Consider the following 15,912-nt stretch of genomic DNA (forward strand, 5'->3'; position numbering starts at 1 on the left):
GCTGTCTTTCTTAAATTTATTCTATTTTATTTGAATGGTTCCACAGTCTGGACAGGATGTAACACAAGGTAACCAATATTTTAATTACAGATCACTAAGCAGTTTTGAGTCTGGAGAGTTTGTTGAATGTACAGAACAATTAGAATTGTTACCGGGAGAAAATATCAATCTACTTGCAGGAGGATCAAAAGAAAAAATAGGTATTTGAGAAAATAATTCTAAAAGTTACTATTTTTATGGACAAGTTGCTTGAAATATTTGGCTTAGTATATTTTACTGGAAAATCTGGGAATTATTTGGGGGAGAGTCCCATGTGAAGCAATAAATTTAGGGCTGTTCTATTTATATTTGATTTAGCAAATGAAAACAGTTTAGTTATAATTAAGTAAATTAAAGAAAGACTACATTAATATCTTGAGATTTATTTAACCATTTTGTTTCAAAAAGTACAAAGTAGTGTTTAAGCTAAGTATTTTTCTTGATTTTCATTTTGATGAGGCTCATTAAGTTCTTTATTGCAAGAGGAATATTTTATAAAATGTTATGTTAAAGTTAATATTATTATTATTATTATTATTATTTTTAAAAGTGACCGGTAAGGGGATTTTAACCCTTGACTTGGTGTTGTCAGCACCACGCTCTCCCAAGTGAGCTAACCGGCCATCCCTATATGGGATCTGAACCTGTGGCCTTGGTGTTATCAGCACCACACTCTCCTGAGTGAGCCACGGGCTGGCCCCCCTTAAAGTTAATATTATGAGAGTTTTTATGTTGGTATCGAGTTGGTAGATTCAGTAAGGTTTGCTAATATAGGTCTAGATTTGCCCTTTTATTTTTTTTTGTGGCTGGCTGGTACGGGGATCCAAACCCTTGACCTTGGTGTTATCGACATGGTGCTCTAACCAAGTGAGCAAACCGGCCAGCCTAGATTTGTCCTTTTAAATAGTAGGTTGACTTACTGATTTTCCAGTCTTTGAAGTTACCTGATTTTTAGGAGTCCGAATCATTTTACATGAAGTAATGATTTTTATATAACTATCAGAAATGGTTAATTATAGTGTGCAGTGCCTGAACTTAAATATGAAATGTATTCATTGGTGATTATTTTTAATATTGTCAAAATATATTACTGTCATATATTAAAAATAGATTAACTTAATGAAACTTATGTAACTTCTGTAGATATGAAAAAACTACTTCCTAACATGTTAAGTCCAGATCCAAGGGAACTTCAGAAATCCATTGAAGTTCAGTTGTTGAGAAGTTCTGTTTGTTTGGCAACTGTTTTAAATCATATTGAACAAGATCAGAAGTGGCAATCTATAACTGAGTAAGTTTAATCTTTAATCATATGGATATCATAAGATGAATGTGTATACTGGGGGGAGGGGGCAGGAGGAGACAGTACATTAGCTCACTATCTAAATGCCTGTCCTAATAGCTTCATTTTAGTTGAAGTCATATGATGTATGAATACCACTTGCCAAACTTAAAGAGTTTGAACTAAATAAAATGTAGAAATTTCCAAAAGCAAATGTCTTAACTTGCTTATGTCATTTTACTATAGAGCAGGCTGCTCCTCTTGCTTCCTCCCACTTTCGTTTTCTTTTTCTTTTTTTGGTGGCTGGCCTGTGTGGGTATTCAGACCTTTGACTGTGGTATTATCAGCATTGTGCTCTCTCAAGTGAGCTAGCCCGCCAGCCATTTCCCCCCACTTTGGATACCAGTGTGGTAGCATCAACGGCTTTATTCCTTCAGTGGTTACAAGTTAGAAAATCTCATTAATTGACAGTAAATATTTTGTTTCAGAAATGTGGTAAAGTACTTGAAGCAAACCTCCCGCCTGGCTATTGGACCACTGAAACTTTCTACTTTAACAGTTTCCCAGTCCTTGCCAGTTCTAAGTACCTTACAGCTGTATTGTTCGTCTGCTTTGGAGAACACAGTTTCTAACAGACTTTCAACAGAGGTGCGTATGTGTGTATTTTTATAAGCATATTCTTATGCATATCAATAGGCATATAGAACAAAGACCATATTTTTCAAGTTTTTAAAATAGCATTTGTAGTTGGACAAGCTAGGAAATCCAGTAATATAAAATGCCATTTTCAGGCAGATTTTCATTTGAGAAGTATGTGGGGCAGATGGAAGACCCTAAGATGGCTAATCGCTTAATTTTTTTTTTTTCTTTTTCTTTTCTTTTCTTTCTTTTTTTTTTTTTTGGAGTGAGGTAGCATATATAAAGATACTTACCTTAGGCAGATGATGTAAGTTTTAGATCTGACTTAGAGATACCCACTCTTCCTCCCAAATAGGGTAAAGTTCAACCAAAGATTGGACCTTCCCAAGGGAATTATAATCTTTGAGAATCTGGTTATAAAGCAGCAGTTTTAATGTTTTTCTGTAATTTAGCTTTTGCTTCATAGTAAATATGCTCTGTTTGTTTTTTTAAATCTGTTTACTTTATTGATAAGTATATTCATAAATTGGACTTAATATTCTGAAAGAAACTTTTTTTTCCCCCCAAACAAAGATTTATCTCTTAGAGTGTACCTGCCTCTTGTGATTAGAAGATACATTATGGAAGGGGGATAGTTCAGTAGATAAAACTGGAATAAATCTGAAGTAGGTGACCTATATTGGAACCTTAGACTTATTAGTAGTGTCAGTACATATACAAGGAGCCTGTTTGCATGAAGTAATGTTTGTTTGTCTCTGGCAGGACTGTCTTATCCCACTCTTCAGTGAAGCTCTGCGCTCGTGTAAGCAGCACGATGTGAGACCGTGGATGCAGGCATTAAGATACACCATGTACCAGAATCAGTTGTTGGAGAAAATTAAAGGTGAGTGGCTTTTTTTTTTTTTTTTTGATGACTTTGTTGAGATGTAAATTACACATTTAAAGTATACGCTTTGAGGAGTTTTGACACGTCTTTACTTGTGTAACCAACAGTACCATAAAGATAGAGAACATTTATCCGACCCCAGAAGGTTTCCTTATGCCTCTTCATTTATCTCCCCATTCACGTCTTCCCAGGCAATTACTGATTTGCTTTCTATCACTATAGATTGTCTTTGGTAAAGTTTCATATAAATGGAATCATATAATATGCTCTCATGCCTGGTTTCTCTTGCTCAGTGTAAGATTTTTAAGGTTCACCTATATTGCTTATATCAGTATATGATCCTTTTTATTGTTGAGTAGTATTCCATTGTATGATTATGCCACAACTTCTTTTATCTCTTCTTTTTTTTTTTTTTTTCCCTTTTTGTCTTTTTTCGTGACCAGCAACGGATCGCAACCCTCAGTGTCGCGCCCGTACCGGACTGGGACCGGCCACGGGATCGCAACCCTCGGTGTTGCTCCCGCCCCTCGCTCAGCCAGTGAGCGGCCGGTCTGCATGTGGGATCCGAACCCTCGGCGGGAGCGCCACCGCGCTTCCCAAGCGGCGCACTATAGCAGTGCGCCACCGGGCCGGCCCCTATCTCTTCTTTTTTTGATGGACATTTATTTTAAAAAATTGAGCTGAGTATAAAGCTGCTTTGAACATTCCTCTACAAGTCTTTGGACAGAAATATATTTGTGCTTCTCTTGAGTAAATTCCCAGGGGTGAAATTTTGGGGTCACTTGGCTTACTTAACTTTCAAAATAGTTAGGCAGTTCCTTATTAAGTGGTTCTATGTTTTAACATTCTTCCTGGCATCTTCTGAAAATTCTGGTTTTTCTATATCCTCGGTATCATTGGTCTTTTTAATTTTAATCACTGAAGTGGGTGTGTAGTACTGTTTTGTATGGTTTTATTTGCATTTTCCTGATGATTAATGATGTTGAGCATCTCTTCATTTGCTTAGTGGTCACTGTGTATCTTATTTTTCAAATGTCTGTTCAGATCTCTCATCTATTTTTAATGATGTCAATAAGACTTCTTTAACTTTTCTAAATACAAGTTTTTTGTCAGGTAAAAGTTATTGTGAATGTTGTTGAGTTTTAAATGCTCCAAATGAATAGATTGAGAATTGCTTGTATAAATATTCATGTCTCATTTTTAAGAAAGAATATCATGTTACTAGATAAGGAAAGTGTGGTATATATACACAATGGAATACTTACTACTCTGCTATAGAAAGGAATGTAATTCTGCCATTTGCAGCAACATGTATGAACTTAGAGAAAATTATGTGAAGTGAAATCAGCCAGGCACAGAAAGAGAACTACCGCATGTCCTTACTCATAAATTGGAGCTAAAAAATAAAATAAAATAATAGTAATAAATAAAAAGAAGATATAGCAATCACACAATTCTTTGAACTTTCAAAAGGAGAAAACAGAATTAAGGTTACTAGAGGTGGGAGAAGGGGAGAGGGAGGGCACAAGAAATTGGTAAAGATCCACAAAAATTGATTACAGTGTATAATGTTGAATATTCTAATTATCCTGATTTGAGCATCACTTATTGCCCACAGGTGTTGATATTCAGTGCTGTACCCCACAGAGATGTACAATCTATAATTATGTTTCATTATTAAAAGAAAAGAATGTCATGTTAAAGGGGATGCTAGCAATTCACTTTATTGCTCTAAAATAGAAAAGTTGCTATAATTCTGTAGAGTTTTAGTTGAAAACATGGCAGGTGGAGTTACTGAGTAAATTTGAGTATTAAATGTCAAGTAAGCTAACTGCCAAGATACAGACTTGTACTCCAGGGTGATGATTGACAACTGTGACTCACTCAGCTGGCCCCTTAGTACCAAACAGACTTAGGTTTGGATCGTTGGCCCAACACTTGCAAATTGAGGGACCATAGGGCAAATTATTAAACTTCTGAACTGCTTTCCTGTTCAGTTATGTGGGGATTACCCGACCTGTGCAATTCTTGTAAGGATTTTATGAGATGAGACAAGGTATATAAAAGCCCTAGCACAGAACTGAAAATATCATCATCTCCTTTCCCATCCTTCCCATAGCAAACAAGTTTTGAAATTGGGAAGAAACCTTGAACTTGTTAAGACAAGTGAACAGATATGATGTGGGGAGGGGGTGAGAAGAGGAACGGGTAAATGGTCACGAAAATCAACTACAGTGTATGTTGAGAAGTTAAAATAAAATTTAAAAAGGCAGGGGAAAAAAAAAAGAAAGAAATTGGGAAGAAAATGTTAGTAACCCAGCAGTTATATTCAGAGACAGAACACCATTCCTCCTCTTTCTTACTTCTTTATTCAAGAATATATAACAGGGGCACCTGATTTAATCCCAGGAGTCAGAAAAGGACTTAATAGAAAAGGAAGTAACCTTTCAGCTGAGACTTGAGGATGGAGATGAGAAAGAAGACAGACTGATTTGGTTAGAGAAAATACCATGTTTGAAGGCCAGAGAAAATAATGAAAGATTCTTAGATGACTCAGTTTGCCTAAGAGAGAGCAGGAAGAGACGGAGGTGGATGAGATTGAGATTGGGATGGAATGCAAGGCATCAGTGCCCATTAAGCCAAATTCAGAAGGGTAGTGGGAAGCCATCAAAGGTTTTTAAACAAGGAAGTTAAATGTTCAGGGTTACCTTCATGTAAGATAACTTCAGTTGCAGGTTGGAGGATGGATTAGAGGTGCATAAGAATCGGGGCAAAGGGACCAGTTAGCAATTGAAGTCCCTGCTAAAGAAGTGAACTAGGGGTTGGCAGTAGGAGCAGAAAGAAGCAAATGGGATATGAGGGTTGAAATTAAAGGCTGAGATGGCCAGGGACCTGCTCAGGCAGTTGAGTCGATCCTATATGTTTCTTTGAGAATGGGACAACAAAAGAAAGTTGTAAAAGGTTTGGAGGATGGTGGAAAATGAATTCCACTTGACACAGATTAAAGTGCCCTTGGAATACCTGGAATGTAAGTACCAGTTGGCAGGTGGGACTCAGATGTCAGGTCTGGGCTAGAGGTAAAGATTCAAGCGTCATCAGCATTTGTATGGAAATTGAAGCCACAGGAGCAGATGATATTGTCCAGGGAGAGTATGCAGAGTAAGAAGAGTAGAGAACCTAGGACCGACCCTGAGGAACACCAGTCTTAATGGATGGGTAGTGGAAGAGAAGGAGACTGAGAAGGATTCTTCAGCAAGGTAGGAGGAAAACCAGGAGAGAACGGCATGGTAGAAGGGCAGAGGGCACTTACAGAAGAAGTGGGGGATGGTTTAGCCTTACCTTCTTTTCCCACTCTTTGGCCTAGGCTCTTTACTAAAGATTCAGAAACTAAAAAATTAATTTCTTATAGTGTGTGGGTTTTACTTTTCTCTACCTCATTGAACTCATATACATTTAATTCAACAAACACTTATTGTTTATTATATGCCAACCACTATGCTAGCTGCTAGGAATTTGGGTGAGTTTTCTTTGTTTAGGGAGGGGGTGAGGAAAGGGGAAGAATTTTTTGGCCATGTTACTGTGTAATCTGTAGTTAGATGAATCAGGGACTAATGAAACATTTTATTCTCTCCAGAACAAACTGTTCCAATTAGAAGCCATCTCATGGAATTAGGGCTAACAGCAGCAAAATTCGCTAGAAAACGGGGGAATGTGTCACTTGCAACAAGACTGCTGGCACAGTGCAGTGAAGTTCAGCTGGGAAAGACCACCACTGCACAGGACTTAGTCCAGCATTTTAAAAAACTATCAACTCAAGGTCAAGTGGATGAAAAATGGGGCCCTGAACTTGATATTGAAAAAACCAAATTGCTATATACAGCAGGTTAGTAAAATGAATTATGGTTAATACACAAGTATAATAAAAATCATGTATATGAATGTTAGTGTGTATGGTGTAAGGTAGTACCAGAGAAGTTGATTATTTCCAGATGTTGCAGAACATTTGTGACTTATGTCTGAGTCAGTTACTTACACTGTAACAAATTACTTCTTTTGTATTAAAGTAAGAGATGTTTTCCAGAGATCATTGAATATCACTGATTTACATGTTTTAAAGTTCATTATTTTACCCTGAAATAATGCCAGTCATTTGCTTTTAAGGGTTATAAGTGCTGATTTTTTGGTATTCTGTAGGCCAGTCAACACACGCAATGGAAATGTTGAGTTCTTGTGCCATATCTTTCTGCAAGTCTGCGAAAGCTGAATATGCAGTTGCAAAGTCAATTCTGACACTGGCTAAATGGATCCAGGCAGAATGGAAAGAGATTTCAGGACAGTTGAAACAGGTTTACAGAGCTCAGCAACAGCAGAACTTCACAGGTCTTTCTACTTTGTCTAAAAACATACTTGCTTTAATAGAATTGCCATCTGTTAATACCATGGAAGAAGAGTATCCTCGGATTGAGAGTGAATCTACAGGTAGGGGTTTTTTCCTTTATTAGCTTTAAAAAAATATGCATTTTAGAAGTTATATCCCCCCCCCCTTTTTTTTTAAAGTTTACACTGTTATACTGGCAATAATTTGCCACAAAAAGTATGTCTGTGGAAATTCAGTATATTATACTGCCTGGAAGTAACCGAAACATATTTTTAGGACCTAATGCCATTTTGGAAGTCTCTGAGCTCTGCCTTCATGCCATACTTCCAACCTTCCAGATTCAAGTTGCTTTTATGGGCTTAAATGTTTTTCTGGCAATAAGGTTCTGCCCCTGGTAGCTAAAATTTTACCTCATGCTAGAAGGAGCAACGAAGAGATAGAATAGTGGCCTGTGTTCTCCTTGATTGGTGGAGCATAGAAAGTACAGAAAGAATTAAGTTTTCCATACTCACACCAGCACTTGAAAGTTACCCAGCAAATAGAGTAATTGATTTATTCAGTGTTTGAGTACCTCTTGTGGTGGGCACCATTGTCCTGTTTATACAGTTTGGGAGATAATCAACCTCTTTGCTGAGACAAAATATACCCTTATTTTGTTCTGAAGTGTAGGATTTAAATTACTTATGCTGGTCTTATATCATAACTCTAAAGTATGTATTATAGGGTCTTGACATTCATAAGGGATAAGTCCTGTGATTATTATAAATCTTCATCTTGACAAGTGCACTATGGCAGGCAATTTCTTTACCTCTAAAATGGAAATAAATCATTTGCCTCATGAGTCTCTGATTGAATAAGGTGGTATACTCATCACCTATGTATTGTTTTTGCCATGTTAAAGACAAATCTAATCATGAGGAAATAGCCAGTCAGATCCAGAATGTAAGACATTCTATAGCACATCTGACACTGAACTGTTCAGTGTCATGAAAGTAATTGATGTGTTCCACAGGTGATAATCTAAACTTACTTGGGAAGCAAAGCAATTCCTTTCAACATACCAACCTTTTAGAAAAGGATAATCCAGGTTTGTGCCTTATCAAATTATGTACGATAATATTATGGAATTTATTGATTGCTTGCAGATAATAAAAACCTAAAATGTTCCTGGGAATGCCATTAGAAATTTACTGAGGTTTTTTTTATTGCTGAGGTTTTTTTTATTTTTCCTCCATGATGGCAGTACATATTGGAGTTGGAGAACCTGACTTCATTCTGGGACAGTTGTATCACCTATCTTCAGTACAGGCACCTGAAGTAGCCAAATCTTGGGCAGCGTTGGCTAGTTGGGCTTATCGATGGGGCAGAAAGGTGGTTGATAATGCCAGGTATGTATGTTTAAATGTGTAATTTATTGAATGCATTGCAAAATAGAGATTTAAAAAGTTTGCTGATATGCTAAAGTTTTGGTAACTGAAATACTGATGACTTGTTTATTTTTATAGCCAGGGAGAAGGTGTTCGTCTGTTGCCTAGAGAAAAATCTGAAGTTCAAAATCTGCTTCCAGATACTGTAACCGAAGAAGAGAAAGAGAGGGTATATGGTATTCTTGGACAGGCTGTATGTCGGCCAGCGGGAATTCAGGCAAGGAAAACATGATACAGTGTTTGGGGGAGGTAGAGTCAAGATTGCTGTTCCAACTCATTGATTTTAAGGAAATTGATTAAATATTGAATGGAGTTTTGGCACTTGTTGCAAATAGAAACTTGAGAGTTTTAAAATGAAAGTGAGTTATAATACTTCCGTAAGAAGAATATAATTTCCTGAAAAATGAAGGTATTTCCTTATAGTCCTGTTAAAAATAGGTGAGGTTTGTTTTATATAAGTAAATTTCTCTTTTAAATGCTCTTCTGATCAGAAATTAGGTTCTTAGGGCCGGCCCGTGGCTCACTTGGGAGAGTGTGGTGCTGACAACACCAAGTCAAGGGTTAAGATCCCCTTACTGGTCATCTTTTTTTTTTTCAAAAAAAAAAAAAAAGAAAGAAAGAAAGAAATTAGGTTCTTGACCCTGGGTTGGCAGCTTTTAAAATAGGCCAGTGCATGAACCTTACCTCCAGATGTTCTGAGTGGGACATGTGTGTGTGTGTGTGTTTCAGCTTACTGGGTGTTTCTAATATTCAGCCAGACTTGAGAACAATGAACTAGATGATCTGTAGGTTTTACTCCCTTCCCCCTCAAAGTTCTGTCAATTCTAGAATGCTGTAACTGTTGAGTATTGTTGCAGTCTTCAAAGGCATGGATTTTACATGCCAAGCCAAACTATACTGTCAGTTTTTGCTCTTAACAAATAGCATCTATACATCTCTACCAAAGCTGATGTTAGGTGCGTGCACAATACCATAAAGAGAGTAACATCTGTTACTCACATTCTGTGTACATTCAGCCTCAAACTTTGAACAGTTTATGTTTAATTTTCTGTAGGCAGAATATTATATTGTAACTTGGGAGCATTTAAAGTACAAAAGACCAAAAAAGTCTTCTTTAGTTTTTGCTAAATGCCTGTCCTTGTTCATTGGCTACTTTAGTAAATGTATCATTAAGAGAAGCATATTGACTTGATTTAGCATGCATAACATTAAATGTGGAATAATTTAGTCTCTTATCAATGAGAAAATGTTTTCATGTGATAATCAAATCACACACTTTTTTCCCTTTTTATCTTGTTATTTAAAAAAACCCCACCTGCTTTAAAAATAGGATTTTATGCTCCATTTTTCTTCAGGATGAAGATATAACACTTCAGATAACAGAGAGTGAAGATAATGAGGAAGATGACATGGTTGATGTTATCTGGCGTCAGTTAATATCAAGCTGCCCGTGGCTTTCAGAACTTGACGAAAGTGCAACCGAAGGTGTTATTAAAGTGTGGAGGAAAGTTGTGGATAGAATCTTCAGCCTGTACAAACTGTCATGCAGTGCATATTTTACTTTCCTTAAACTCAATGCTGGTCAAGTAGGTAGCACAGTGTTCTGTTTTAAGAAAATTTATTTAGAATTTCTTTGCTGGTAAACAAAAGCCATATTCTGAATTTCTTTAAAAAAATTTTTCCCTTTCACCCTTAGATTCCTTTAGATGAGGACGACCCTCGGCTGCATTTAAGTCACAGAACGGAACAAAGCACTGATGACGTGATTGTAATGGCCACGCTGCGTCTGCTCCGATTGCTTGTGAAACATGCTGGCGAGCTTCGGCAGTATCTGGAACATGGCTTGGAAACAACACCTACTGCTCCGTGGAGAGGTGATAGCCTAAATAAAATGTTTCAGTAAGAACTCTTTCTGAGTAAGGGTATACAAGACAATAAAAAAAAAAAAAAGTAATTCCTTTATGTTTTACCATTTGAATGTATTAAAGAATTGCCACATTAGTTCATAGGACACCCTGGTCTGCTTGTTATACCACTAAGGCCTTCCCTTCCACTTTTCAGATAAATGGGAATCTAAAAGGCAGGAGTTTTTTCTGTACGAAATGAATTTTGGAGAGAGTGGTAAAAATAAGTTTCAAAAGATTTTGTATACCCTCTGATTTGTCCATGTCAGCCTTCTTTGTAGGCATTCACAGAAAATGCATTTCTCTAGAACATTTTTGAGTTGCTCTGGATTTTGATTACAGCTCTGTGCCTTAACCAGACTTAAAAATTAAGAACTATTGTGTATATTTCTTTGTTTTCACAGGGAGAAATTTGAAGCCCTAAAAACTTGGGCTGACTCACGTCAGGATTTATTCTTTTGCATACACTATGTTGACAGTTTATGACTTTAAAGTATCTCTCTTTCTTCTTCTTTTGAAGGAATTATTCCACAGCTTTTCTCACGCTTAAACCACCCGGAAGTGTATGTGCGCCAAAGTATTTGTAACCTCCTCTGCCGTGTGGCTCAAGATTCCCCACATCTCATATTATATCCTGCAATAGTGGGTACCATATCACTTAGCAGTGAATCCCAGGCTTCAGGTATGGAATATTAAAATAATGTTATTTGGGGGCCGGCCTGGTGGCGCACTGGATAAGTGCACCGCTTGGGAAGTGCGGCGGTGCTCCCGCCCGAGGGTTCGGATCCCACATACAGACCGGTTCCCGCTCACTGGCTGAGCGAGGCACGGGGGCAACGCCAAGGGTTGCGATCCCGTTGCCGGTCCCCGGTCCGGTACGGGGGCAACACTGAGGGTTGCAATCCGTTGCTGGACACGGAAAAAGACAAAAGACAAAAAAAAAATAATAATAATAATAATGTTATTTTAAGTGTAAATTATTTTGCCAATAATTTTAGTTAGGGATTTTTTTTTTTTGAGCTTTATGTTCCAGAGTTGGTAGAGTTAATAGTTTTTTCAGTAGTAATTATCATTTACTGAGGGAGTAACTACTATGTAACTGGCAAGTAGGACATGTGCTTTGCACTTTGTCTTCAGTCCTTATAATAACCCACCAAGGTGTGAAGAAGTGTTCACTGTTCTCTCAGGTTCACTGAGCTGTAACTGGCAGATAAGGATTAAACCAAATTTTGGACTCTGGCTGAGAGTACATATTATTTGTTAGAGACTCATGTATTACCTTCTCCCATGTATCTTCTATTAGCTTATAATTAGTCAGTTTAATGCACGGAAGGCAAATTAATTAAATGAATGCTCTGAAGATTATTGATGTTTTCTACTATGGGGGAGACATTCGAAGTATTTCTTATTCTTCTATTTCATTATAGGAAATAAGTTTTCTTCTGCAATTCCAACTTTGCTTGGCAATATTCAAGGAGAAGAATTGCTGGTTTCTGAATGTGAGGGAGGAAGTCCTCCTGGTTCTCAGGATAGCAATAAGGATGAACCTAAAAGCGGATTAAATGAAGACCAAGCCATGATGCAGGATTGCTACAGCAAAATTGTAGATAAGCTGTCCTCTGCAAACCCAACTATGGTGTTACAGGTGCAAAGAAACTCAACTCATATGTTTTAAAACAATTTTTTAATTCAAACCCCCACCCCCACCCCCCCAAAAAACAACAACGAAGAAAACCTCTTAAAAACAAAACTCATAAAAACTGTCTTGGAAATAATATTTGAGTAACAAAGGTTTTTAGAATAGTCACAATTGGTTTTCATACAATACAATACAATAACTAATCAGAGTGGGTTCTCTAATTGTATAATGAATAAAAAATGCACACAACTTTGTTTGAAGAACAAGTGCTGTGTGTAGACTTGTAAATGAGCTCTTTGAATGTGCTGTGTATACAGGTTCAGATGCTTGTGGCTGAACTGCGCAGGGTCACTGTGCTCTGGGATGAGCTCTGGCTGGGAGTTTTGTTACAGCAACACATGTATGTCCTGAGACGAATTCAGCAACTTGAAGATGAAGTGAAGAGAGTCCAGAACAACAACACTTTACGCAAGTATGTTTTCATACACTTTTGCTCAGAAAATGAAGCTGCCTCTTTTTTTTAATGTGGTAAAATATATGACATAAAATTTACTGTTTCAACCATTTTTAAGTATACAATTCAATGGCACTAAGTACCTTCATAATGTTGTGCAGCCATTACCACTATTTCTTGAACTTATTCATTATCCCAAACAGGGACTCTGTACTCATTAAACAGTAACTCTCCATTTTCTCCTAACTTCAGCACATGATTACTTCTCTTCTACTTTCTGTCTTTATGAATTTGCCTTTTTAGGTACCTCATATAATAGGGGTCCTCAAAAAGTTCATAGAAAGATATTTCAATTCTGTTTTCCATGAGCTTTTTCGATTACCCTTATAAGTGGAATCATACAGTATTTATCTTTTTGTGTCTGTCTCTTTTCACTTAGCATAATGTTTCCAGGGTTCATCCATATAGTAGCATGTATTAAAATTTTACTTAGTTTTTATGGCTGAGGAATAGTCCATTGTATGGATATTCCACATTTTGTTTATCCATCAGTGGACAGTTGAGTAGCTTTTACATTCTGGCTGTGTGGATAATGTGCTCTGAACATTGGTGTACAAGTATCTAAGTCCCTGCTTCAATTATTTTGTGTGTATTTTGTTTGTGATCCAGAGGATCTGCTGGATTATATGGCAAAATTCTATGTTTAACTTGTTGAGGAACCGAGAAACAGCTTTCCATAGTGGCCGCATCATTTTACATTCCCACCAGCAATGCATGTGGGTTCCAGTTTCTAAAACCTCATCCTTGCCAAAGCATTTTTATTTTTAGTATTTCTTTTTTTTAGTTTTTTGTTTTTAATAATATCCGTTGTGACGAGTGTGAAGTTGTATCTCATTGTGGTTTGGATTTGCATTTCCCTGAAGATCAGTGATGTTTAGTGATGCCGAACATTTTTTTCATGTACTTATTGGCCATTTGTGTATCTTTTTTGGAGAAATGTCAGTTCAAGTCCTTTGCCCATTTTTTAATTGAGTTGTTTAGTTTTTTTTTTTTGTTGAGTTGCAAGAGTTCTTTATATATTCTGGATATTAACCCCTTATCAGATACGTGATTTGGAAATATTTTCTACCATTCTGTGGGTTGTCTTTTTACTCTGTTGATAGTATCTTTTGATGCACAAGCTTATAATTTTGATGTAGTCCAAGTTTTTCTTATGGTGCCTGTGCTTTTGGTACCATATCCAAGAAGTCATTGCCAATTCTAGTGTCATGAAGACTATTTCTCCCTATGTTTTCTTCTAAGAGTTTTATCAAAAGTCTTAGCTCTTAAGTTTAGGTCTTTGAACCATCTTGAATTACTTTTTGCATATGGTGTAAGTTAAGGGTCCAACTTCATTCTTTTGCATGTAGATATCTTGTTTTCCCCAGACCATTTATTGAAAGAGAAGTGTTGTTTTATATGCTGGATTTTTTTTTTAACAATGCTATGTTCGTGAGTTACTTTGCTAGTATTTTATTACTATATTTATTCTTTAGTACTATTTGCATACACTTAATACATTTAAACTGTCCCATGTTCATATAAAACTTTATTGTGCAAGAGGTTTTTGAATAAAAATGTCTTCCTGGTCAGAGAAGAGAAAATTGCAATCATGCGGGAGAAGCACACCGCTTTGATGAAACCCATTGTGTTTGCTTTGGAGCATGTAAGGAGCATCACAGCAGCCCCTGCAGAAACACCTCATGAAAAGTGGTTTCAGGATAATTATGGTGATGCAATTGAAAATGCCCTAGAAAAACTGAAGACCCCATCAAACCCTGCAAAGCAGGGAAGCAGCTGGATTCCATTGAAAGAGGTACAGAATAATCGCAAGAAGGCTACGAGCATTCAATATTGCTAACAGACAAACTATCCACATATGACAACATTAATTTTTACAAATAATTATTGTGAAATCAATTCTGCGTATGCTGTTTGGGATGTTTAGGGTATTCAAATATTTTAGAATTCTTTTCTGTTTTGGTCCCCTTAAATCTATATTCTCTTTGGTCTTTTTCTTTTATAGCAGTAACAGCAGTAATTGGGGGAGCCTCTTTATTATGTTGTAGCTTTTTCTTGCTTTTCATTCCTCCTCCTTTCTCTATTCTTACTTACCCTTATTGCTCCTGCCTGATTTCCTTACCGAACTTCAGTAATGAGAAAACCATTAAAAGAAACACGTAGAGGGGCCGGCCCGTGGCTCACTCAGTAGAGTGCGGTGCTGATAACGCCAAGGCCTCGGGTTCGGATCCCATATAGGGATGGCCGGTTCGCTCACTGGCTGAGCGTGGTGCTGACAACACCAAGTCAAGGGTTAAGATCCCTTTACCGGTCATCTTTTAAAAAAAAAAAAAGAAAAAGAAACACGTAGAAACAAAAAGTACAGCCAACTTTAACTAGTAACTGCAAATTGCTAAATTCAGAGGAAATAGCTAGAAGCACAAGCCAAGAAAACTAACAAGAAGGATGAAGTTTATTATGTGCAGCCTAGCCAAAACTGCAGTTTCCTTGTGTTTAAGACCAGTTTCTTCTTTGTCCCCCCCTCAATAAATCAAGTAAGAAACCCAGAGCAAGACACAGAAGGAATTCTTTTTATAACTGGTGTGTTAATGTGAAATAAATCACTGGCAGGACATTTTATGATTGTGCATATTTAAAGAATGTTTTTGTTTGCTCCCTGTACTAGCCAGCCCTAAAAGGATATGTATTTAAAAAAACAAAATTGAAAAGAATACCTATGTCCCCCTTTGCTTTTAGCTATAGTGCAACTAAAAAAATAAAAATGGAATTAGCTAGAGAAATAAAACTTTTTCCCTCCCTAATTATGCATTCATCCCTGTTATCTATGGGAGATTGGTTCCAGGACCACCAAAATCCATGGATGCTCAAGTCCCTTATAGAAAATGGCAAAGCATTTGCATATAAACTCCACACTTCCTACTATATACTTTGTCATCTCTAGATTATTTATAATACTTAATACAATGTAAATGCTATGCAAATAGTTGTTATACTATATATCATTTTCTTATTTGTGCTGTTTTTTGATTTTTTCCTCAAATATTTTTGACGCACAGTTGGTTGAATTGATTGGTTGAATCCATGGATAGGGACCCCTGGATACAAAGGCTGGCTGTATCCCCTTCCTCAAAATTACTGTTCTGAATTTTGAATTAAATATTGCCTAATTTTTAAAAAATAGTTTTTTTTTAGTTGCATTTCTAA

The 15,912-nt window shown here is 36.8% G+C and overlaps 1 protein-coding gene across 1 annotated transcript in view; it reads left to right on the forward strand.

The window, feature by feature from the left end:
- The window catches only part of SMG1 (SMG1 phosphatidylinositol 3-kinase-related kinase), a 96,582-nt gene that overhangs the window by 54,950 nt on the left and 25,720 nt on the right, over positions 1-15,912 (forward strand). Inside the window, exons 26-39 of the mRNA XM_008576207.1 lie at positions 91-200; positions 1,183-1,330; positions 1,810-1,969; positions 2,723-2,843; positions 6,481-6,729; positions 7,041-7,325; positions 8,468-8,612; positions 8,730-8,868; positions 10,007-10,237; positions 10,348-10,525; positions 11,076-11,237; positions 11,983-12,200; positions 12,512-12,666; positions 14,281-14,503. Coding sequence (XP_008574429.1) covers positions 91-200; positions 1,183-1,330; positions 1,810-1,969; positions 2,723-2,843; positions 6,481-6,729; positions 7,041-7,325; positions 8,468-8,612; positions 8,730-8,868; positions 10,007-10,237; positions 10,348-10,525; positions 11,076-11,237; positions 11,983-12,200; positions 12,512-12,666; positions 14,281-14,503 — 2,524 coding nt within the window. The remainder of the gene's footprint in view (positions 1-90; positions 201-1,182; positions 1,331-1,809; positions 1,970-2,722; positions 2,844-6,480; positions 6,730-7,040; positions 7,326-8,467; positions 8,613-8,729; positions 8,869-10,006; positions 10,238-10,347; positions 10,526-11,075; positions 11,238-11,982; positions 12,201-12,511; positions 12,667-14,280; positions 14,504-15,912) is intronic.

This window comes from Galeopterus variegatus, unplaced genomic scaffold (genome assembly GCF_000696425.1).
Source record: "Galeopterus variegatus unplaced genomic scaffold, G_variegatus-3.0.2 Scaffold1311, whole genome shotgun sequence".
In the NCBI taxonomy this organism is placed as follows: domain Eukaryota; kingdom Metazoa; phylum Chordata; class Mammalia; order Dermoptera; family Cynocephalidae; genus Galeopterus; species Galeopterus variegatus.